The 23,968-nt window shown below is 46.0% G+C and overlaps 1 protein-coding gene across 2 annotated transcripts in view; it reads right to left on the bottom strand.

Annotated features, from left to right (window-relative positions):
* The window catches only part of LOC124412419, a 190,960-nt gene that overhangs the window by 61,032 nt on the left and 105,960 nt on the right, over positions 1-23,968 (bottom strand). Inside the window, exons 6-12 of one of the 2 annotated variants that reach the window (XM_046892276.1) lie at positions 20,650-20,860; positions 18,898-19,868; positions 17,648-17,870; positions 17,272-17,568; positions 15,038-15,362; positions 13,643-13,949; positions 6,176-11,032 (exon numbers count right to left, since the gene is read on the bottom strand). In XM_046892276.1, the coding sequence (XP_046748232.1) occupies positions 6,176-11,032; positions 13,643-13,949; positions 15,038-15,362; positions 17,272-17,568; positions 17,648-17,870; positions 18,898-19,868; positions 20,650-20,860 (7,191 nt within the window). The remainder of the gene's footprint in view (positions 1-6,175; positions 11,033-13,642; positions 13,950-15,037; positions 15,363-17,271; positions 17,569-17,647; positions 17,871-18,897; positions 19,869-20,649; positions 20,861-23,968) is intronic. The other variant, XM_046892275.1, reaches the window with a different exon arrangement.

Here is a 23,968-nt window from a genome sequence, read left to right as displayed (position 1 = left end):
TGCGCTTTACGAGCGAAATGAACGTACAGGTGGTATGAAATATAAAAGAGAGAGAGAGAGAGAGAGGAAATTGAAAAATTAAAATACAAACTAGGTACATAAAAAAGTAGCATATAACAAAGTTTGTGTCGATTACGTACTGTATTTTCCTGACCAGCAGCTTCCGCATATCAGTCCAACTTTTCCTCCCATTTTGCAACGGTGTGAAGTTGCAGAAGAGCGGATGAAGCAGAAGGAGAAGAAGAAGAAGAAGTAGAAGTAGAAGAATAATAATAAAAGTAACAGCCCTGATCGTTGCACCCACTCCGAAACGGCGTTCAAGTCTTTCTCAGCAAGACTCGCTTGACTGTTACGAGAACGAATAACACTTGATTACCTTATTTCACACTGGATGAAATAATCAACGGTTTAAGGTCAGCGTTTATGCCCACTTTAGACGGTTAAACGGCCGATCGAAATCCCGGCTAAAACATCAACCCCGACTAAGTCTCTTTAACTCCGGTTGTCGCTTTATGATATCATATCCATCCCATAATTCGAGGATTCTGATTTACCGTTTCCAGTCACGAAACCCGTTTTCAAAACGCGATATCACCAGACGACACTCAGTTTCCATCACCAATTCGCTCGACGATACTTATATCGATGTGTATTCAATATTTCCACCCCCGATTCATCGTGCATTTAATTTTATCAACTTCCGTCCGATCTAAATATCAGCTTCACCCCTTGACGATCAGCCAAATACAACCGTGAATCGTATCTTGTCTTCCCTGCGAGTGAAACAAGTATCAAACAAACACTTCTCTCAGCCTTAATCAATCGTCGGTGCAATAATCCACGACGTATTGTAATCGACGTCGATTTTTTCACATACAAAAACACACTTCACCCCGATCATCGCGTCTTGACGCTTACAAACGACTGATCGCAAGTCGTTGACTAGACGAATGGTGTTTACTCACAACGACGAGCACCTTGAACAGGTGTCGGCGTCGCGACGCTGCTGCACACGTGGCTTCACACACGCGTCGCTGTTCGTTAAATCGCGTCGGATCTGTCGGAGCGCCAACGAGTGACTGCCGAGTTCAGATGCTCGTTCGGGGAGCCGAGAGTCCGGCAGAGGGATTTGATTCGTTCTGTCCCCATTGAGTAGTGGGCATGCTACACCAACACGCCGGAAACTTACGTCACACACGACACACACGACACACACGACACACGCACACAAACGCCGTGCGATTTCGCTCGGGGTCTTAACGCTACTGCTAGTCACGTGTGTCCACACAGGTTTTCTTTGTCACGCACACATTGACGATTGATTTCGCGATTCGTATAGTGCATAATGTGTGAGTGCACAGACCTGGTGAAGCTTAGCAGGTTTTTAGCCTCGTCAAAGAGACGAGAGCGCGGAATTCCGGCTTTGGTGTAATAAGACTATCCCAATTACTCGCAGGTTCTTTATTTGTATTGATTGATTATTCACGATGAATTATATAGCTTGTAACTGATTGTTATTTGTAAAAATTGTAGGTTTCTTTTGCATAATTTGTATAATATTAAAATATTGGGATATCCTCGTTTGATTTAAATATACTTTTACAATCATTCTGTAACTGTAAAGGCTATGAAACTCTTGATGTACACCATATTTGCATTGATAAATACTTAAAAAAAAAAAAAATGCGAAAATCATTATTTCGAAGACATGATTTGACGTCCATTCGCTGTCAACTACCCGAACGAATTTCAGTTTATCGAATAATTTTTTTTTAATAAACGTCTTCGAATTATTAATACCTACGGTTTTTTCAGCCGCGCATAATTTCTCCGATTAGTTCCTAAGAAGTGTTTATTACACAAAAGAAGCGAAAATATGGTCGAGCGTGTCGTACGTTGGCTATAATTCAATTTTTTATCTACCGCGAAAGGAAAGTTGGTATAAAAAATGACTAAAAAATATTATATAAAAATGTTGGAAGTCGGTAAGATAACGAAATACGTGAGGGGGGACGAATGAACACGCTGGTGAGAAATATATGAGAAAAGATGGAGATAGAGAGAGACGAGAGAGAGCAAACGGGTGGGTCCGGAGTCCCAAATCGCCCTCGTAGCATCTGCAGCGCATCCCTTGGAAAAGGGACGATGTACTTCGCTCCTCGCTGTGTCGCTGGTTCGCCGTTAATCAACGTAGATTACACGGAATTCATTTTTATCACTTGGACCCCGAGATCCTCGGCGCTGCCCCGAGGATTCCACGAGTTATGACATCGAGTTGGAAAAAGAGAAAGAGAGAGGGAAGCCAATCGCACTCTCGACTTTGCCGGTGTCTCCTTTTCGCGATTTCGCGATCCTCCGTTATTCCGCAAGTCGAGATCTCGCTCTGCATACGATCCATGGTTCGAGACTAACCCGATTCGTTTGCATCTTGCGCGCGTTTAACCGTTTCACAATTGTGTTCTTCAATGATTAAGGATGCACGCAGATTAACGAGCTTAGATTAATTAAAAATTAGTGAGAAATTAATTTTATTACTCTCTCGCGTCAAGTTAATAATTCGACTTTCAGAGTTCTCGATTCACGGTTTCATCATAGTTCCCCTCCGCGAGAATATTATTCCAATGAAACACGTCTGGATAAACTTTTAGATATAATACCTTGTCAGTTGAGAGTTCACGATGATTAATGTTAATTAACGAAGCGTCGATCGTTTCTCGACAATAATTCCAAGAAATCTAAAGAATTTGAAAGACGGCTACATGCAGGCATTACATCAAGATCTATGGTAGTTACAAGTTCAAGTCAGCATGTAAAACGCGGCTCTTCCTCGGCTCTGGTGTTTGAATATTTGACGAGTCTTATCCTCTGGCACATCGCATCGGATCGAACTCTGGGAGTTCGAAATGGCGACCCAGTACTTTGGCATACGTATATATATTACACATACACGGATAATCCGCGAATTACCGGACTGCAGGTACATACATACATGGAATGGGGGTGCGGATAAAAAATTCAAGACCCGCAGAGCGGGGCATAAAAGCTTCTCTGCTTTAAGCTCCTGCAGGCTACCAGCAGGAATGCGGAGCATTATAGATACCTCCTCACACCCAAAGTATACTCGTACTATAGCTGAAGATACTAGTTATCGACGTTCGGTTACCGACTAAAGCACCCGAGCCATATCGCGATGCTGTTGTATCGAAACACGCGTTATCGAAGCGCATAGTGCAGAGTGCAGCGGGACAATGCAGGGAGAAACGGCGTAGAAATTAGCAATTTTTCAAGACGAATTAACGTGGCTAGACGTCTCAGGTGAGCTGACTATGCTATAACCGTAGTTCGAGAGCAGATGACCTTTAAAATGAGGTGTAATACGTAGTGGAGGTATGTGATCGGTGTCTTGCGAAATATAATGTCGAAAGCTAGCCAAGAGTTCAGGCTTGATCTTCGGATCGAGCTCTCTAAATATGCGTTGCGTAGAAAAATGCGGAGGAAAAATATGTGAGAGATGAAAAATAAATAAATAATTTTTTTTCTTTTTTTTTTTATGATGCATGCGAAATCATGTAAGAAAGTTCATCGAGCCTCGAGGCTTGTGTATGTATATGTTCATATTATATTCTCAGTCAGTATTTGTGCGTATTTTTGCTGTCTACGCAGCGTTGTACAAAAATTGGCATATTTTTTTCTTCTTCTTCTTCTTCTTATATGTATGTACAATTATAAGTAATAATATAATACTCACTATAGTTAAAAATCTATATACTTTAGTAATTAATCCTCCTATTGATATATAATAGGATAGGATTAATTTTAAATGCTAGTATTAAAAGTACGTGTGTTTTTACGCCTAGTTAGCTGTACGTTCGCGAACGTTGTATTTATAAATTACACCTAACATTATCGAGGATAGAAAACCAAAAAATAGTACAAAACTTTGATAAAAGTGTAAAATGTCTTGCGTAAATAAAAATGTAAGAAATTAATTAAAAAATACAACGAGTATGTTAAAAATACAAAAATTTGTTCTCTTTTCGGACTTCGATATCCACTGGCGTGACATTTTCTATATATATATAATATGTATGACTATAATCGAGCTTTATCTATTCTAATAATGAGTTATCTGTCACTGTACAAAACATGGGTATGTATATATATGTGTATGTGTGTATATATAATAAATCGTACGTTAGAGAATCTTTGTAAAGGTACAACATGTGTAAAAATACCGTATATGTATAGTTAGACGGAATTACATAAGTTAATAGTTGATTGCGCGTTGTAAATGCAGTTACACGTTAAGGAAAATTCGCGTCGACAAATCAATTTCAGGAAACATTATATCTCCTCGGTTGGAAAAGTGCAACGAGGAGAGCACCGATATTTGAACCAAAACCCATAAGGTTTTATTAAAAGACAAAAGTTTCGAAAGACAGAAGGTCGGAGAGACCGACTTGCATTTGTCCAGTTGACTGACTCGGGAAAGAAGAGTAAGAAGAAGAAGAAGAGAAGAAGATGGAGAATGAGAATCACTTTTCCCGTGGGTTTCCCGTTCTTTCGTGAGAAACGCCCGGATTCTCTTTTCCTTGCGTTACGTTCCATTCGGTGAAACGATAGAAGGAAAGAGAAGAGAAAGAGAGGAAATAAAATTTCTTCGCCAAGTCTTTTTCGGAGCGCTATTCGCGCCGAATGGCCTCTTTCCTTTGTGCGGTGGTAATTGAAAAAAGTAACGAAAGAATGTGGAGGGTTGAAATTAGCCTACAAGTCGGTCTCGACTCTCCCCGTCGCCTCTCTCCACTTTATACACTTTGAAACTTCTTCCCGAGGGTGCATTGACTACTGATGCTGACAGTTATCGGATCATTTTGTTTGCTACCGATTCCAATGTCCGAATAAAGAGCGATTACGCATCAGTGAATCCCTATTTTTTCGATTCGAAAAATATCCTCCGACGATTCAACGCCCTGCGCGTTATTCGTCAGGGGTGAAACAGAGATTAGGAATTACCGTTGAGAGCTGAAAATTATCAGGCAATTGCCCAACCGTCACCGTCACCGAAACGCGACGCAAGGCCGTGTTCCAACTCGCCGTCTCAACTTGTCCGGTAAAAAGCAAATTCAATTCGTCATATACCTGTACATATAGGTATATATATATATATTTATATATGAATAAAACACACGTGGGTTGTACTCTTGATTAAAACTGTGCAAAAAGATGATCTCAGTTGCTCCGTAGAATGTATACCTGGTGGTACGTTTCGATGCAGAGTACGATGGGAGAAGCTAACTCGTCCGATTAAACATCCATGTTATAATAATTTATTACGGTGAGTTGGAACCCGCGAACGAGCAGTGAAATATATATGCGAGTGGACGTTATTACTTTTGATCGTCTTAATAAACGGGACGCGAAATTTACTGATACTCGATTTTATCCTGTAAAAGCTCACTATCCACCATTTTTGGGTTATATTCATGACGAAGAAAACTCTCTTTTTGGTACCGCATAGTAACTAATCTCATTTCTACTTCGGCAATTTCTTATGTTTCACGATTTACTATCACGTAGCTGATTTTTTATTTGTATTTTGAAGCATTTCTTGGTCGGAATCTTTTTTCTTGTCGTACGATTGTTAGATTGAGATTCTATAATATATGTATACCAAGTTTTTTTCGACAGTAAATTCTAACGAAAAACAAGTCGAAATCAAAGCAATACTTCAAAAATATACTGAACGATGTACCAGTAAAATTACAAATACATGTGACAAAATAACAATAACAAAATGTGAATGCCGAGATTAAACAGATTTGAGTTGAACTTTTTCCTCGGATTAGCACAATCTGAACCGTTGAAAAAACGTTTCAAATATAATAATTTCTGAATAACGTTTCCTAGCAAAGACTGCATGTACAGGTATGTATGACAATAGCGTGAGTGAGAATGGTATTCAGAGACAAGGTCTCATCGGGTCTATCCGAAGTGGCTGAAACGAAGGATACCGAACTGTGCAAAAACGAACTCCTTGAACAGAGACGTACCCGGAGATCATAATACAGTTTGAGGGCGACGACGACGACTCGCGCGAGCGGCTCCGGAGCGGCGACTTTGGAACACAGACCTTCCGCCTACTTCCTCAAAATCCCAGTCCCCAAAGGCCACTCACCTGTACCGTTTGCACTGCTGGAGCCGTCCGTCGTCGCCGCTCCGCGAGTAACCGCCGTCCCGTCCTCCTGGCCCTGGGCCTCGTTGGCGTCCGGATGACCCGGATGACCCGGATGACCCGGCGGGACACGGCGCGTATCGAACGTTAAAACACCCGAAGTTTCGTTCGCGGTTTGGATCGTCGAGTCTGTTGTCGACTCCTGGTGTCGCGCCGGCGCCGATCCGTCTCCTTGCCTGCTCGCTGCTGTCGTCGGCAACCCTCGCCCCGACTCCGCCATTGACGTCCGTTGCTGTTCCTGGAGTAAGCAGGCGCTCGAGAGCAGGTCCCACTGACGCAGCTTCTCCCGGTCGATTTCGAACGAACCGGACGTTGCCGTAGACCCGCGTGACGCCTCCGCCATTGTCGGAGCTGGGGGAAGGTTGCCTTCGGCTAAAAAATTCTGCCGATTATCGTGCTCGGTGTCGCGTTGCTGGAGGGTTGCCGCCGAAGTTCCCGGTTTCCGGCGGTAGGCCTCGTTCTCCGAGTCCCATATGTAACCGCCCACACCGATTCTGTCCATGGCCAGTCTCTCGTAGGCTCCTTCCTCGGCCCCCGGATTCCCCTCGTCGCCTTCCTCTTCCTCTCTGCGATCCTCGTCGATTTCCTCCGCGCGTTGCATCCCCTGCACTTCGCTTTGATCCCGGTCTTTCGCGGCGGCTTGTCTCCTTCGCATCCTGTGGCCCTCCCCGGCCTCCTCCGAGGCCTCCCTCCGCAGAATGACGCTGTCGTTCACGTAGGTCGCACCCCTCGTGATCCGCGCCCGACCCCTGGACCCCTGCGCCCCAACGGCTATCCGCCCATCTTGGACGGCGGATGGACCGACGGAGGCTTCCAAATTGTCGAGGGATCTCGCGTGCCTCAGGCTGACCCTGCGCAGACTCTCCCTCCACAGCGAGTCCTGCTCCCAAGGATCCTCGCCGTCGAATCTGCCCTGATTGTTCACAGGCGATGGGTAGACCGTGGTTTCCCGTTGCTGCCTCGTGCCGGTAGTTTGCCCATTGCCGTACCTCTGCTCGACCAGATTCTGGAGCTCGGCATCGTCCAGAAGACCTTCGAGCGACCTGGACCTCCGATGAGCGGCATACCGGGCGCCGATTTCCGCCTGAAAACACGATCCGCTTGGTGTTGCGTTGGGCTCGTCTTGAGTCTTGTCGCGGATTCCGTGCGGGTAGATGTTCCGCGAGTTGAGGTCCGGGATCATGGAGACGTCGGGTAGAGGATCGGTCGACTTGACCCTCCTGAGGGTATCGGCCTCGTATATGTTCCGCTTGTCGACCTGAAGAAGCCCGGCTTTCTTCTCGGCGAGAAACTGGGTGCTGGACTTCCTAAGCTCCGCGGCAATCCGCCTGGCCTCGTCGATGTCCTCGACCTGTATCTGCCGCGGCATTTGTCTCGGAATTGGATTCACCATGCGACCGATATCGTTCCTCTTATTGGCCGCTAGGGCCGCGTCCCCGCGTTGATTGTTCAGCTGCGGAAGCCTCGAGGAGGCCGAGTTGCGGTTAATCAGTGCGTCGATTCCGCTCACACCGGCCTGCAGATCGCTGTAGTAGTACGGAGCCCCGCTCTGGTCGTTCTGCACTTGGCTCGCGTTGTAATACGTGGACTGGGGACTGAGCTTGACGGTGGAGGTGGAGGTGGAGGCCGGGTACTGACCCGAGTCCTGACTCGCGGATGATCTGTGATTCGGCGACAGAGAGAATCGGGCCGAGTCCTGGCTCGTTTCGCGAGAATGTCGTCCCTGCGATCGGCGATTCTGCTCGGCGTATGACGCGTTTGGAATACCGTTACCAGTTACGGATGGGGAAACGGAGCCCATCTGCGAGATGACGGAGGATGACTGGGCGCTGCTGGGTCGTTGGCAGGCGACGGAAGTGGATATCGAAGCGTTACCGGATACGAGAGAGTAGCTCGAGTCTCTGCTGTGAGAAATCAGAGGACTGGTTCGCTGGTGGGACGGCAACTTTTGACCGCGGTAATTCTCCCCCGGTTTACAACCATCGCCGTGGTCCGATCGAACGCTGGGTGAACCACGGAGCGGTGAAAAGCTGACCACATTCTCGTAGTGAACATCGCCGGTGAAGGACTGCGAGTGCTGGTGCATCGGGGGCAGATCGCTGACCCTCATCGACGGCAGACTGCTGGCCGAGCTCGTCTTCGTTCTGCCGCCGTACCGGTAAGGCTGATCCAGGGTGTTGTACGACGGTAGATTAACCTTGCCGGATATTTCCTGACTCGTTGTTTTCCGCAGGTGTTTATCCGTGGCGAGCATCGACTCGTTGAATCCATATATGCTGTTGTAGCTGAGATCCTTCGCGTAGAGGTCGACGTTGAACGCGTCTCGGGCCTGGAGTTCCTCGAGGTACTGATCCAGGTCGATACTTGCCCCGTCGAAACGGCTCCCGAGAGACTCGAGCTCGTCCAGACTGTCGAGGACCTCGCATACCTCGTCGCTTACGGGACGTCGTTTCATCTGACGGTGCCTGGCTTCCTCCTCGGGGCTCCGAAGCTCGACGGAATCACTGCCCGAGGCACTCTCGAGCGACATTCGACTGTCGCGAAAGGTCGAGCTTATCGTAGTGTCGGAGAACCTGGAGGGCGGTCTGTGCGTCTCGACTTGACCCGCAGGCTTGTTCCAGGACTTTGGCGAGTCCCTGCTGTTCAGGCTGTCCCGACTCGCCGCCACCTGAGGCGAAACCTTCTTCGGCTCACCCAAGGAGTCCTGAATCTCGAGTGAATCGAGGTCGTCCAGGGGTGGCAAAGATGTCGGGATCGGCGGGGGTGACACAAGTTCACTGTCCGACGAGTCGTGGAGCTCGGCAATGAGCGCCTGGCTTGCTCCCAAGTAATACGAGGCCGGGCGAAAGGTATCGGAGAGACTGAACCGAGGATGTCGAGGAGCGTCGAGGGAGTCAAGGTCCTTCGATGACTCGTCGTCGGCGTCGGAACTGTCGGATTTCAGGGCAGTCAGGATGTCCGGAAGGTCGGGCCTCGGGGGAAGGACGTCGCTTCCCGAGTCTCTCTTCGTCTTTGATTTTTTCCCCGACGATTCGTTGTCCTCCTTGTCAGCAAGCTGGCTGACCTCCATGTAGACCGGCTCCATTTTGTTGTCAGCGACACATACGAACTCGTAGTGTGGCGGATCGAGAGTCGAGTAATCACTGGAGTCGTGTTTCCGGTCTTGATCATCGGGCGCGAGAAGCGAGTGCCCGATGCCGTTCTGGCTCATTTCAACGTAAGAATTTTCCTCGTGGTCCAGACTCGCGAAGAGGCTCTCCATCATTTTTGAGTTCGGACGCTCGTTCGACGGGTCCAGGATCGCCTTCCTCGGCGACATCGGCATGTAGTGTTCCTCCGGGTTAAAATCATCCGGTTTCGAGGCTGGACTGGTCGGCCCGCTTTCCCCCGACAACTGATCGTCGTGAGTGATCAAGGATTCGGTAACGCTCAGCCTCGTGTACCCAGGGTTGGAAATTTCCTCGGCGTTTGCAACATCCACCTCGTTCCCCGAGCCAGTCTTCAAATCCTTGATTTTCCTCCTCTTGTCGCCGAGGTCCTTCCTCCTCCTTATCGTCCCCGTAAAATTCTCTTCAGCCTTAACAGACCTTTCGATTTCCCGATCTTTGTCCCCCTCCGCGACGTTTTTACTCGGCTGATCCAGGTCGCTGCCCGTTTCGTAAAGCAGAGTTTCGGTGTCGCTGAACACCCCGCGATTCTGCTGCTGTTTATACTCCTCGTTCTTGTCGCTCTCCTGTCTCTGGGCCTGTTGCGATTTCCGCTCGAAATCGGCGAGGAGGTCCTTCACCGACTTGTTTCCATCGTCCGTAGATATCTCCTCCTCGACGCCGACGGGATCTCTGGTCTCCCGGCTCGAATCACCCAGTGCAAAGTCCCGGATGACGGTCGTGTTCCGCGTCGGATCGAGTCGGGAAACGTGAGCCTCCGTTGCCTGAGGCGGAGAAACCTTGAGAGGTTCCTGCATGGCGAGCAGCGACCCTGGCGTTTCCTCCAGGCTTGACTCGAAGGACTTGATCCTGGTCTGAACGAGGTTTACAGCCTGTGTATCGGGTGGCACCAACTCCTGGGGATTTTCCTCGGGTTTGATGTACTGATAAGAGAACTCCTTGATTACTTTGGTCTCGTCAATTTTCATCTCCCAGTCATCTTTGTCGCTTCTTGTAGAGTTCCACTGGACGTTCTTATGCCCGTGCCACGTGTCGTTTGGTATGTAACCAGCGAGAGTGCTGAGCCTCCCCTCGGAGTTGCTGGATTGGTCATTGGACGGAGGGTGGCAGAGGGTGCTCGTCTGTTTCAAAATCCCTGTAGGTTTCTTCGGCGTTTCATTATGCTGCCACTTCGGATCCAGCCCGGTAGCAACTTCCGGCGTGGATTCCTTCCGGGTCGATCTCCTCACCGTCGATCTCGGGTTGTTTATAGCCTCGTAGGACGACGGTGAGAAGCCGATTTCCCCGTATCCGGCGTCAGGCGGTATACCGCAAGGCTGACGGTTCCCCCGGGAGGCGTTTTTATGTCGGGTGTTCTCATACCGGTGAGGGAACGCCGACGGATGAATTGGCGAGGAAACGATTTCGCCGTTCGCGCTCACTCTCGTCGGATAATTCAAGGCGGGGCTTGTTGCGGCTGTCGTGATCATGGCGGTGCTGGTGGTGGTAGTGAGGACGCTGGTGGTTGTGTCGGTGACCGAGGTTGCGGCAGAGGAGGCAGCAGACGACAAGGTCCGCTCGTCCAGAACCTGCCGGGGGCTCCTGCCAGCGAGGGAGGGTCTACGGGTTCGCTTGTGCCTCACGTTGCCCAACTCTGAGTTATGGTCAAACAATAATAATCCTCCGTTACTCTCGAGTCAACCGGAACGAACGTTCGTTACCTTCCACCACGCTAGAATTGTTAGGAAAGCCAGACCGAGGATATAACGACGAAGCTGAGATCGCTCGAACCCCGTTCAAGGCAAGATTACTGCGCTGTTAACTACCCCTTGATCCTCAGCTGTTAAGACCATTTATTTTGAATACCTAACAACGTAGCGAACTGGGATCAAAATTATCCCCTAACCTTCGGCAAAGCTTCGTTAGCCTTGAAACTATCGGAGTAGCATTTGATCCAATAACAAATAAAATACTTTGAACTTTGAACATGAAACTAGTTATCGGGTAGCGTGTATTCCACTATGTATATATATGTATACACTTGAGTTTTGATAATGATCCAGGCACCTATAGAGGTAATTGGACGAACTTTGTTACAATCTTGCGCAGTGATCTTGGCTCGAAAACGGTTTCAGAAGCTGAGAGTTAGTGTGCAGGATATCCACAGTCTATAACTGTGAGCGATAATTGTTATCACGGTAGATACATGAAGGTAAATCAAGGCCACGAGAAAACGTCGGTAGGGAATATTTTTGTTAGTTGGATTGGCGGCGGCATGCTGTATAGTATGCAGTTTCGACTCTAGTCGCTATGTATATACAATATACATATACATACATATATAATAGGATATAATTTATCTATATATACCATACTGCAGAGCTTCGTGCGTTGCCGTTTTCATACAGGCTATGCGTTTCATTCGTTATAGTATATATTCGATCGAGCGTCTCGTCTCGACGTACCTTTCGATCGTGTTAGTCTTCCAACCCAGCCCAGCCCAGCCCAGCCCAGCCCAACCACCAGCACCGAACCATTGACAACAAGTTGCTTTCCCCACGTGTAATTGAAAATATCGGTACCACGTCACCCACCACACCATAAGTAACTCAACATAGGGCACAACGTGCAGATCGCTGATAGTGTTGAATTTTGCATCATTCCATGGTACATGTAATTTTTTTTGGTCATTTCATTTGAGGCGTCAGAATCTTCGCACACTGCTGTATTATTACTCTGTATCAATACGTTTCCCTCTGTTACAGGGTTGTGAAAAAGTCCGGCGAAGAGCGATAGGCGAAAAGAAAGAGAGAGAGAGAGATTCAGTGTCAAGGTATACGTATTATGTAGAGGAGAAGTCAGAACCAGAGACATGTTATACGGATGGGGAGAAAAAAAAGTGGAAGAGGTGAAGACAGATGAGATCCGAAGAGAAAGAGAGTAATAAAAAGAGGGAGTGAGGCGGAGGATGGATCTAAGGAGGAGGATGAAAGTTAGGATGAAAATACACCGAGCAAGAAGAGAGGCCATTCTTTCGCAGCAATCAAAATTCAAGTCAGGGCTGTGAGGCAACGCGATGCGGGATATCTTCAAGTTTGATTAACCCCGAGGATATTATTCAGCAAGTTAATTAAAATCCACCGTAAAAAGATATTATACGTACAGTTGAGTAATACGTGTATCTATATATGAAATATATATACATACATATTATATGTGAAATGTATCATATACATTTGAATATATATATATATATATATATATATGATGTAAATGTAAAATAGGTATGACAGAAACAGAGGCGAACAGGCGGTAATACGATGAACATTGTATTATTACAGAGAACTAAAAATGATGCTAAATGACAATGATAATGATAATAATAAAAGTAATGATACTGATAAACAAAACTAATAATTCCACTAACCAATTGCGTAAGTTAAAACCCATCGTTAGATTATTTTAAACTATAAGGTATTCCTGCGTCGAAGAAGCGACAAACCCTACGTATTTACACGGTCGGAAATAATTTTTGCAAATATTGAGTTTGTCTCTTGTGACAAAGGTAACACACTTTTAAAATTCTATTGACATTGCGGACAGAATTTGTATCACCAATAACATGAATTTACGTGCACAGTTGAAGGGATGAGTTCGATAGATAATCGCCACTTTTAGCGATATCAAATTAAGTTCAGGTCTTCAAAATCAATTTCAATTTTGCCGATCAACAATTTTCCATTCATTAATTTGCGAATAAATTTTGCTTGATTTCAAATGTGTCCGGTATTTCAATAGCGTATCAACTGAAATTATAAGTATTTACGCTCTTTGACGAAACAAATTGTTGACTAAATATCGAATTTCATTAATTTCAACCTACAGGTAAATTATTCTCTCTGAAACACTACACCTGTGTCATTGAAATGTCACAGTATACTGTCCGAGCATTCCTTGATCGGTATGAAAATTTCGAAAGTTGTTGAAAAATAGCATATTTTTTTCCGACAGTGTACACAGTAGACGAGTAAGAAGAAGAGAAACAAAAAAAAAAAAAAAAACAAAACAAAAAAAAAACAATAAACAAAATCAAAAGAACACTACGTAAACAACGATGTATTTTCGTGCGATTGATAATGGCGAAGAATACAAAAAAAATATCCCCAAATTCCACATCGATATTGTAATTGTATATATATATATGCGTATGAGTAAAATATAATGACGAAAGCTTAAATAATTAAACCAGGAGACGAGTCCCTACCTTCGTCGTCGCTGGAATAACTGTTGTAGCGGGAAACGTTGTTGGTGACGGATCGTCTGCCGTCGGTGCTTTTGCTCCGAGGATGAGTCCGATGTCCGTCGTCCCGTCTCCTGGCGTGACGAGCCTCGGCGAGACTTGCTTCGTGGGCAGCGAGTTCTAGGAAAGCCTGCTGTTTGTAGTAGCTCGAAAGTTCATTTTGAGCAATTCCCTGGACTGCGCGACTTCCAGAGCTGGCTGGTTTCCTCGTCAACGGACTCTGCAGCATTCGCTGTTTCCATTCGAGTAGACGCTTCATCGACTCTTCTCTCTGCGGATCAAGCACAATTAATCAGCTGCTTAAGGCGACGAAAATTCAAATTTTCCCCAAACAGTAATCGTCTAGTAAATTTTCACGATTATTTCTCTCTTATTTCTCTCACACCTGCATATGTGAATCGCACTCGATTTCACAGCGAGGCGGTGCAATGTGCGGCCGTGTGAATTATGCGTTTGAACAATTAGTTCATAGCGATCAAGCGGCCACCAATTTGAGGTATTAAAACGCGCGAAGGCTTTTCCGCAACCCGAATTGTCAGCGAAAAAAAATCAACGGACACGCCAGCTCGTGAATTATTACCTAACAACACATCGCCGCCGGCGTATGACGTGCGCTTAAACGGCGAAGTGGAACAACCGTGACTAATTGCATCGCGAACACGTTACAGCGTTCCTCGTTCGTTCTGGGATTATTTCGTTGCAGTTAGTACCTGTATAATAGTTGCTAAAATGGCAAAATCAAATGGCTAAAATTTCCGACCACTATCAATAACAATTATAATTCATAACCGGGCGCGTACAAGGTGTATATATATATGTTAGATATACATATACGTATAAATGTAATATGTATTGTATATACAAACCAACCCGCCGCATCGACTATTAACGGTGATTACTAGTTATTTATCGACAAAGCGGTAAACGATGGTTACAAACACGATGTATATAAAGAGAAAGAGAGGGAAAGATAGAGAGAGAGGGTAATCATTTCTCCAAAATAAGAGCCGACCTCCCGCATTCCCGCTTAAAATTGTAACCATCAAGTGCACATCGTGATTACATACGAAAATAGAAGAATGTTTTGATATTTGTTTAACAAGCGTCGATTCCCGATATTGCAGTGAAATTATTCGTACAATTTCGACCGAATAACAAACTGCACACTGTACAGAGTCATATGCATATAATACCGTTAAACAGCAATAAATTGTTTACCCGCTGATAATCGACGATTTCGTGAATAACGATATCGAATCCGTCGATGATTATAGAAGAAAAAGTATGGAGGGAAGGAAAATTGTTAAAACTTTTTTACTTTCACACGTATGACAGGTAAGTTTATCCTCCTCCACTCACCTGTTGGATCTTCCGCTCTCCATCGCGTGAATCCTGTCCCGATGATCGCTCCGCGTAATCGTCTTCGTCTCGGTCTCGGTCTACCTGATGTCGTGTGCGGGGCAGACGAGCCGATGCTGACCTGGCAAACTGCTGCTCGTTCCACCTCCTGGCCCTCCCACCGGTTGACGTGTCGTACTCGGTACGAGAATCGCGTTGTATTCGTCGAGGCACAGTGGCCCCTTCACCCGGAACACCGCCAAGCAAAAGTTCCCTGCCAGAGGGAACTGCCTGCTCGTAACTTCGCTCTCGCAACGATCGTCTCACCAGTGACTCGCTCGCTATTCTATACACACAGATATTCACACAAAACATATATAGGAATCTAACCACCGCAATACAGACACGTGATTTCGCTGCAGATTTAATTGTATTACTAATTCGTTTACTTTAGACAAGTATAATGCGTGTGTGGAGCATGTTATACAACAGAGTGCAAATCTCGAGTCAGTATCACGAATTTGCGTTACACTCATCGGGTAAAACGTTTTTAATTTCCCCTTATTTTTAGCTCTTTGTATCTCCTTTGTCGTTACACTGACTCGCAGATTTATTGGAAGGATTTATAAACTAATAAATGAAGAGACAGTAAACATAGAAAGCTTATAAAAAAAAAAGGAAACTTGAAAATCGTTCCTTTACGAGTGGAAAATTTTTAAGAAATCTCGAAAATTAGACGGATAATAACAATGTGTCTATTGGAGGAACGATCTGTTTGGTTATTCTGTTGACGAGTGATGATCTAATCGTGAATTCCGGTAGGTAGAGGGACATTCGGCTGCGGTGGCATTGTGAGGATGTGTGTATGTGTGTGTGCGCGCGTGTGTGTAAGTGTAAGTGCGGTGGAGCGCACCTCACGCATCGCGGAATTCAACTTCTAAGAACAATCAGCTATACCTGACATGACAACAACCGTGAGGTGAGTCATGGCAGTGAGGTGAGTTTCGTATGCAGGCTTCAGTCTCAATCGGTTACTTGTCGCATCGGAGCGTGACAATTTAACGAACGAACGCCGAACGACCCGAGGGTATATGCACAGGTGCACGAGAAAAAGATTTTTTTTTGTTCGCAAGTGAAAGACGAGATTAGTGAAGAAGCGACGAGGATGAAGAAATGAATAATAATACACTCAATCGATGCATATTAATTGATATTTCAAAAGTTGGGGAACAGCCATTGCGGCGTAAGTTTAAGACCAAAGTGATCGCGCTGGATTTATAATCACACTAAGAGAACTGACTTACGTAGTACATAAATGTGAATTTCAGAATAAATTTAATCCAAAGATTTGAAAGCTATCGAAAGACGTGTCATCGATATATTACTCTATTTGGTAACTAAGAAAAAAAGTACCTGCATGAAATTTCAAGTGTACATAAAAACTGTTTATTAATTTTAATAACTGATAATTAATAATCAGCTACACAAAAAAGGTCCGACTGTTTTCTCATATATGTATTACAAAAATTTCTCCACGGAATTATCAACAGATTCGAGGATTAATCTACCGGATTCATTCAATTTTGGGAAATCTTTTTGTCTATGCAGTGACGAGTACGGTGAAACTAGTATTCGGAACGTGGTTGGAAATTATCGACCGTTAATGACGATTCGGTATACAGGTAATAATGATTGAGAGGAAAACTATTCGAACATCAGCGACAAATAACATGACCAACGTACCTAATACCAAAAATATGAAATTACACGGCTGTGGTTTATACCTATAGGAGTAACACAAAACCGTCGATAACCAATCCGACGATTTATTGAAAATCTATAAACGTGCGTATTGGTACGCAGGTAAAAACGTTATCCCCTTATGAACCCTGGAAATTCTAGCGCGAATCGAACGATCAGGATTTGAAAAACAATTCGTATTATATCCTTTGGGTTTTTTGCGTTCCAAAAAAAATATTCAGGTTATATTCGTGGACGTTGATAAAGCAGCGATATTTGTAGTATAGGTGTAAAAAACTGTCTCTATCTGGGGGGGGAAGGAAATTTGGTTACAAGAATTGAGAACCACCGACTGAAATACCGATACCATTACTCATTCACAAAATCAACGAAAACCTCGTCCTAACAAAACGCGAGTAATTTATCGCGTAAGGAATAATTTCTTTCAGGTATACAGCGAGCGTGACTCATAACTGATGGTAAAAAGTGATTACGAATAAAACTTTAAAACTTACTCAGAGTGACGTTGAAGGGAATAAGACGAGACGAGATGATGGTGGTGATGCTGCTGTTGCGGTTGCAGGGAGGAATTCTGATCTCTCTGAGATCTTCTCAGGGCCAAACTGGAAGTTTCGCTTACGCTGCCAACGCTGGATTCGGCGTCTCGTTCTCTCGAGGAAGCGGGTTTGGATGGCGTAGCGGCGCGCGATAAGGACTGATTGCGTTGCTGCTGGTGGTGCTGAGGCGTCTGATGCAAGTAAACGGCGGACTGTCGCATCTGTGCGGCGTACCTTGAATATTCATTCGCATTTCTTAAAGTCCTCCGTAAATTTAAGATAAAATATCGACGATTCATATATATCCCCGCGTAAATTCGCCTCCTTATCTCACCTTTCCTCGGAGTAAAAGTATCCGTCATTAGTCGAGGCATCCGAGGGGTTGACAACATCGAGACTCGATTTTGGCCGTTGAGGCCGACGTTGTTGGCTCGTATTAACTACACCTGGTTGAACATGAGGCTGCTGCTGAGGCCTCCGCGTCGCTTCGTACTCCAAGAAGTCAGCGCTGTGCGGCCGAGGCGGGGGTTGCGCCCTGGGCTGTCTCATTACCGGAGCTTAAAGTAAAACGAAAGTTAACGCTAATCTTTTACCCCTTTGTTAATTAGTAAAACAAAGGTACAGGGAATTGGACGATGATAAAGAGGCTGCGAAGGCGGTAGAATTAACTTTCTCGCTCTTTCTTCATCCACCTTTCTTCCACTCCGTCGTCGAGTGGTAAATGGGTGCAGAGAGTTTTCGAACAATCAATCGCCGTGTGCGGGAAGAGTTTAACGCGAGAAAACAAGGACAACGTGAAGCGCGCGTTGTTTGACGGGTAATTAGACGAAGAAACGTGTCATAGAGGATGGAGAAGACGGTGGCAAGAGGGTGCTTCGCGATTCGTGTACTCAACTGCTGATCGCAAACCTCAGATCTGACAATGAAACTTTTCAACAAGCCCCTGCAGTTACCGACGGTTATACAACTTGCTGTACCTTTAATACCGTCTCTCCCTCCGTCTTTTCCGCTAAAATAGTACGGACGCGTATTTCGATAACGATCGCTAAGTGCGCAATCATTTGAAAACTTTAACGCGCACCCCACGGTCCAAATGGCTTTTACCTGACTTTGAGACTTCTTTTTCCAAACCTCCTTTACCAAGATTATCGATAGCGAGTTGATTATAAACGAGAATATCGTGTCTAATTATCGTTTATTAATACAAGCTTTTCATACTCTGGCTTTTTCTTCCTTCGGCGTCAATTTCATTAGCACGTAAATATATATATATTATATATATATATATATATATTATAGCTGAGTGAATGGACTCAAGTGAAATATTAATCAATTCCAAGCACAAGTTATTGGTTGCAATAATATTTCTCTTCTACTTTTCAATAACTCCCAAGTTTCAAAACTCGTTGATGAATATTAATGTCTACAAAAAGCGTTTACCTTAGATTCGTGCACCCTCCCCACTTGGGGTATTGTTCAAAATTGAAATTAATGGGTCCTATAAATATAATGATTCCGAACAAACCGAACCAAGCAAGCACAAGTCGCAAACCGGCGACAAAAAAGTCCGACTAATAAACTCACCGGCTTGCGTGGGAAGAACGGCATACATCTGCGTATGCTGGGGTGGATGATTTTGTTGGGCGTAAACGGGAATCGGTATGGGTGCCGGAGCGGGTCCCTTGGTATATCCAACAGGGCCCGCCGGTCTCTGATAAAGCTGTGGGGCCCCGTAGACGTCCTCGTAGTCGCCGTTCCCCCTGGAAGACCTTGGCTTGGCGCTCCTCCCGTAGGTGTCAGGCGTACGCCTCTCGGTGGACTGGGATTGAGCGGAGGCATATCCGTAGTTAAGGCCCGATTTGTCAGTCCTGAGCGCCTGGGGTGGCTGGGACATCCGCGTAACGTAGACGACGCTGCCCCTCTCGTACTCGGATCCGGGACTCTTAGTGGCGGGACGAACGTCGGGAGACACCGGGGACTTACGGCAGTCCGGATGCAGGGTGTCGAGGTCCGGCGAGGGTGTCGAGTACTCGTTCGATCCCTCCGTCAGCCGACGTGGCTTTGGAGGTGCGTTGGCGTAAAGCGGCTGGCCAAAGTTCCGCGGCATCGGCTGCACCGTCTGCACGTTGCTGGGCCCTGGCTGTGGGCCCTGGTGTTGCTGGTGGTGCTGTTTGTGCTGGTGCGAGGGCCCAGGAAGCGGGGCATAGGCCCCTGGCTGTTGTTGTTGTTGCTGTTGTTGTTGAGAAGTCCCGGGCTGCGGGTACTGCGGGGATTGCTGCATCCAACCGTTTATCACAGGCTGCACGGGTTGCCCTTGGACCTCGTGGACGTGGTTCAGGGTCGCGAAGGACGCTGTGTTCGCGCTGTTTGGACTCGAGTCGTTGTTCGAGGCGTGGCTCGGGTCGTCCCGCGATTGGAAACCGTGGAAACCGCTGTCACTGTCGTCGGCACTCTGGTTCAGGATAGAAGATATCGAGGAGACGCTCGGACGTGCGCTTCGCTCGCCGTCTGCTGGACCCGCCAGTTCTAGCGCTATCGCCATGTCCCCTCCACCCCTGGAAACACAGAATTACGAAAGCTCGGGTTATGCATCGCAATGGAGATGATTGTTGGGACGTTTGCGTGAATGGAATCTGGCCGATAGGGTGACCACTAATTGTACGATCGAAAAAATTCCACAATTGATCAAATTGTACATTTTTTCCCTGCCTGAAACTCGAACCAGTTATAGTGCTGATTTGAGTGTTTTATATTAAAAAAAAAGCAAACTCCGAATGAATCAATACGCAAAAACACGCTTATCATCTGATTTTATCTTTAATTAATCTTGGAATTTCCCATCATCATGAGGGACGCTTGATTCTTCCAGTTTCATGCCACCACGAAATTCCCCGACTGATTAAAAAAAATCCCTGACGTTTCCCTGATTAGTGGCCAGCATAGCCGGACAGATCCAGCCAGTTCCCAAAGTCCCCGAGGAGATCCTTTGAGTATGAATCCTGCGGGTACATTGGCGAGGCAACTTGGCGAGCGGGGATCACGGATGTTTGTGTTTCATCTGCTCAGAAGTAAAAGGAAGACTAAGAGTAGACGGGAGTTCCGCCTCTGCAGAGGCCGCTCTTTGAAAATCGTACAATTCACGCAGCCCATTGAAAAGCAGCAAGCGCCTGAGGAACGCTTTCAGGATCTTCTTTCAACCCCTGATTCACGGGGCGATAATTAAATCCACATATAATGCACTGCACCCGAGTTACCGGCGGTGCGTACTGCGAGTTTGTCTACTACCGTATTCCATTCCATACGTTTAAAGAAAGGTACGGGAGGTTTTGAGCTTACGGGTTCGGGTCCTGGAGCAAGGTTGCCAGCGTGAGCGCGTTCACCCATTGGTTCATGCTCTCCCTCGACTCTGCGGCAAAGAGGTATGTCCTCATATTCGCGTGCTCCGCCTTGAAGGCGAACTTCTTGTTCGCTTTGTCCTCCGGCCTGCACGCCGTCACCCGGTAAGACGGCAGAAGTATCGAGCCAAGTAATTTCTCTTCCTCGGGACCTGCAACAAAAGCGAAACGACAAATTGCTCCACTTCTTTCCACATCAAACAGGCCATAGCTCGTTGCACCTTTAATATATATCCAAATTTACCCTCTTCAAAATTGCCATTTCACTCGTAATGTCGTCAAGGTGGTATGGCCTTTACAGAAATTTCCTTACCTTATTTCTATCAACGAGCGATAAAAATTTTTTAATCGAATTCTCACGGTAAGTACGATCAAATTTTTGCGGCGTGACCGGAGATGGGCGATATTGGATAGCCCGAAGCGATCTAACTTTTCTCTTAAACGTACACACATATATATATATATATATATATATATATATACGTATATTGTACATGTATATGAGGATTAATTTCCCCGGCAGCGAGGAAATAGGATGTATGTAGGTACACGTGTACACGTTATATACGTGTGTAATAAGCCGCTTGTAGTTACCCGCGTTCCATTCTATCCGCGAGGCGAATAGAATTCCAACAATTTAACTATATACATACATTTGTCGGATCTAACGGTGTATCAGGCCGGGTTTTGCGAGTTAGAACCCCTGCCGCAGTAGGACTAATTATTTTTAAGCCTCTTAAGGTGCCCGCGTGACTGACCTCCGTTTCATAACCATTTCAGAAATTGAATCGCACCGTAAAACATACAAGATTATTCTTACCGTTCATCTCTTTTCACGACTATTCGAAAAACTGATTAAAATCGTTTTAAATCTAACGTCGAAACTTTATCCAAACTTCGACAAAGTTTGAAGGGAACAAAAACTGCTAGAAAACAACGAGTTGTAGAAAATTCTTGTATCAAGCGCACGTTTTTGCGACAAATCTCTCTGCGTTTATAAACACTACAGTAAATGAAAACTCGCAACGATTGCACGAACGCCATTGCAGATCGCGGACGAAACAAGCCAAGATTTGCGTTTCCATACACACGTTCGCCGCGCAGCGAGAAGCTTTGATCTTAAAGTCCCGCGATTCCCGTCAGCGTCTTTATCCATCGTCGCCAAGGAGCCTGGAGTCCCGGACTTTGTAAAGGCTCGTATGTACACACAGAAGTGGAGCAAAAAGGAAAGCGTCTGCTTGTGGGAAAATGAAAAACCTCGAGAGACCGGAGGTGGCATTATTAATGCAAGGCCCGGTAGGCAGACCTCTTCGACGTCATCCTGCAAGGTTGCGTCTCCGTTTGCGTCCCCAGGTACCAACCAAGCAACAACCTCCTGTACCAACCCAACGGCTTGCCAATCGACCCTCGAGTCCTGGGCAGGTTTGTTCCCATTAACGAAGCCAGAGCAGCGTTTAACGATAACGTCCTAAAAACCCGCGGCTTTCATTTCACCGGCATTAGTCAAGTCCTGAAAGCTCAAGGCTCGAGTTGACCCGTAAACTGTCATTATTTTTCCTCTCTCGGAGAAGATTGTTTACTTTCCAAGCATCCGAGATCCTGCGGGAGTTATTCGTCCCGAAGTCAGCGCGAAACATAACTCTCAATTTCCAGCCACCTCGGTGGAATATATTTTCATTTGCTCGACGGTACTGGGAGGACGATTCCCGCAAGGACTGGCAGGTACAACCACCCTGAATCCAAACGTTGGCCACAATAAACGGGTCTGCTAAACGGGAAGTCGCGAAACTCCGAATAAAATTATATGGAACGGTGATTAGTGGGTTTTGAGTAACTCCACCCATCCCCCTCAGCCAGAGGAAGGGAAAGCAGGACCGGGACCTCGCAGATTTCCCCGGTAGCTAGTTAGCAGGGAAGTTAAACGAATGGTGAAGGTGGCACGTGCGCGTCTAATACGTTTACCGGATCGCGCGGTGAGATTACAAAATTCAAAGGCAGTAGCAGCAGCAGCAGCAGCAGCAGCAGCTTATCAGGAAGCATCAGATATCGGGGCTAAATTCACGCCGGTTATTACGCGAGCCCCGGAGCCGCGGTCCTATTTCGCTCGATACTCGATCCTTGATTAACTTTATTGTTAAGCGAGTAGAGGAGGCAAGTGGAAGACCAGTGACTACAAAGCCATGGCATTGCAGGACGAACAATAACCCTTGACTGCAGCTTCGACCCGGTAAAACAGCGAAGAAGAGTATCAATGGAAGACTCGTCGAGGTAAAGGAGGAAGAGAACGGCTCGTTCCACGTACACCGATGCAGGCGATATGAAGGAGTTCGTGTAATTAGACCCTGGTTTCAGTCTCCTCGGTAGTTTCGGGCATCTGGTGGGAACAATTAAGTGCATTGTTAAACGCGAAACCTGGGGAGGGGAGGTTGAAACAACAGTGGAAATTAGTCAGGGATGGATAATCACTACCGTGTCAAAGATAAGTGTAATTTAAAGGTTCCGCCCTTATTTTCTCTTGCTATGAGAACATAAGAATATAGTCCGAGATAATTTTCCCCCTTTTTTCTTCACCGACGACGAAATGTTGTCGTGTTCCTTACAAGTTACAACTTCCCGTGCAGAAGAGGTGAAAAAAAAAATGTATCCCAAATTCATAAATGATATGATCCTTCGCTGAAATTTGATTGTCATATTTTCGGACGAGCTGTTTGTCGAAGTTAAACTTGGCCCGATAGCAGTTTCACCTCGAGTCACGCACGTTCGGCAGGCATGATTACACGTTTAATTTTCAACCTAGATCCTCTTGTAAACAGTAACCTGCGGCTGTTGGTTTAATAATCATCCCTGCGAGGCGTAGATGCGCGTTCGTCCAACGCGGGTAGAGTAGAAGGGACTCGTAGGGGTGAACGGGGGTGCGGAGAAAATCTAATGAGTAATATGCCAAGGAGAAAGAATAGCGCCGTCCAGAAAGTCCAGAGTAGACACGTTGGAGTCCTGATTTAAGGGTGTCTAACAGGATTTATGAAGGGTTTGTCGAAGAATTTTAGGATTTTATATGTTGACAGCGAATTATTCAATTTCATTCAATTCGATATCTCGAAAACGGTCAAGCCGATTTACTTCAAATTTCAAGACAGCATTCATACTTGGATAATTCATCCTCGAGAGGGGCGCCGACCCTGCAAAGGTCTTCGTCGACGGTCGAACGATGTCGCAGAACCCGAGGGACGAGTTAACCGCTAATGCAGCAAGCTGAGCAG

Source organism: Diprion similis, chromosome 11 (assembly GCF_021155765.1).
Source record: "Diprion similis isolate iyDipSimi1 chromosome 11, iyDipSimi1.1, whole genome shotgun sequence".
Classification (NCBI taxonomy): Eukaryota; Metazoa; Arthropoda; class Insecta; order Hymenoptera; family Diprionidae; genus Diprion; species Diprion similis.
The sequence above is the reverse complement of the archived record's forward strand: the minus strand, read 5'-3'. Positions and strand labels throughout refer to the sequence as shown.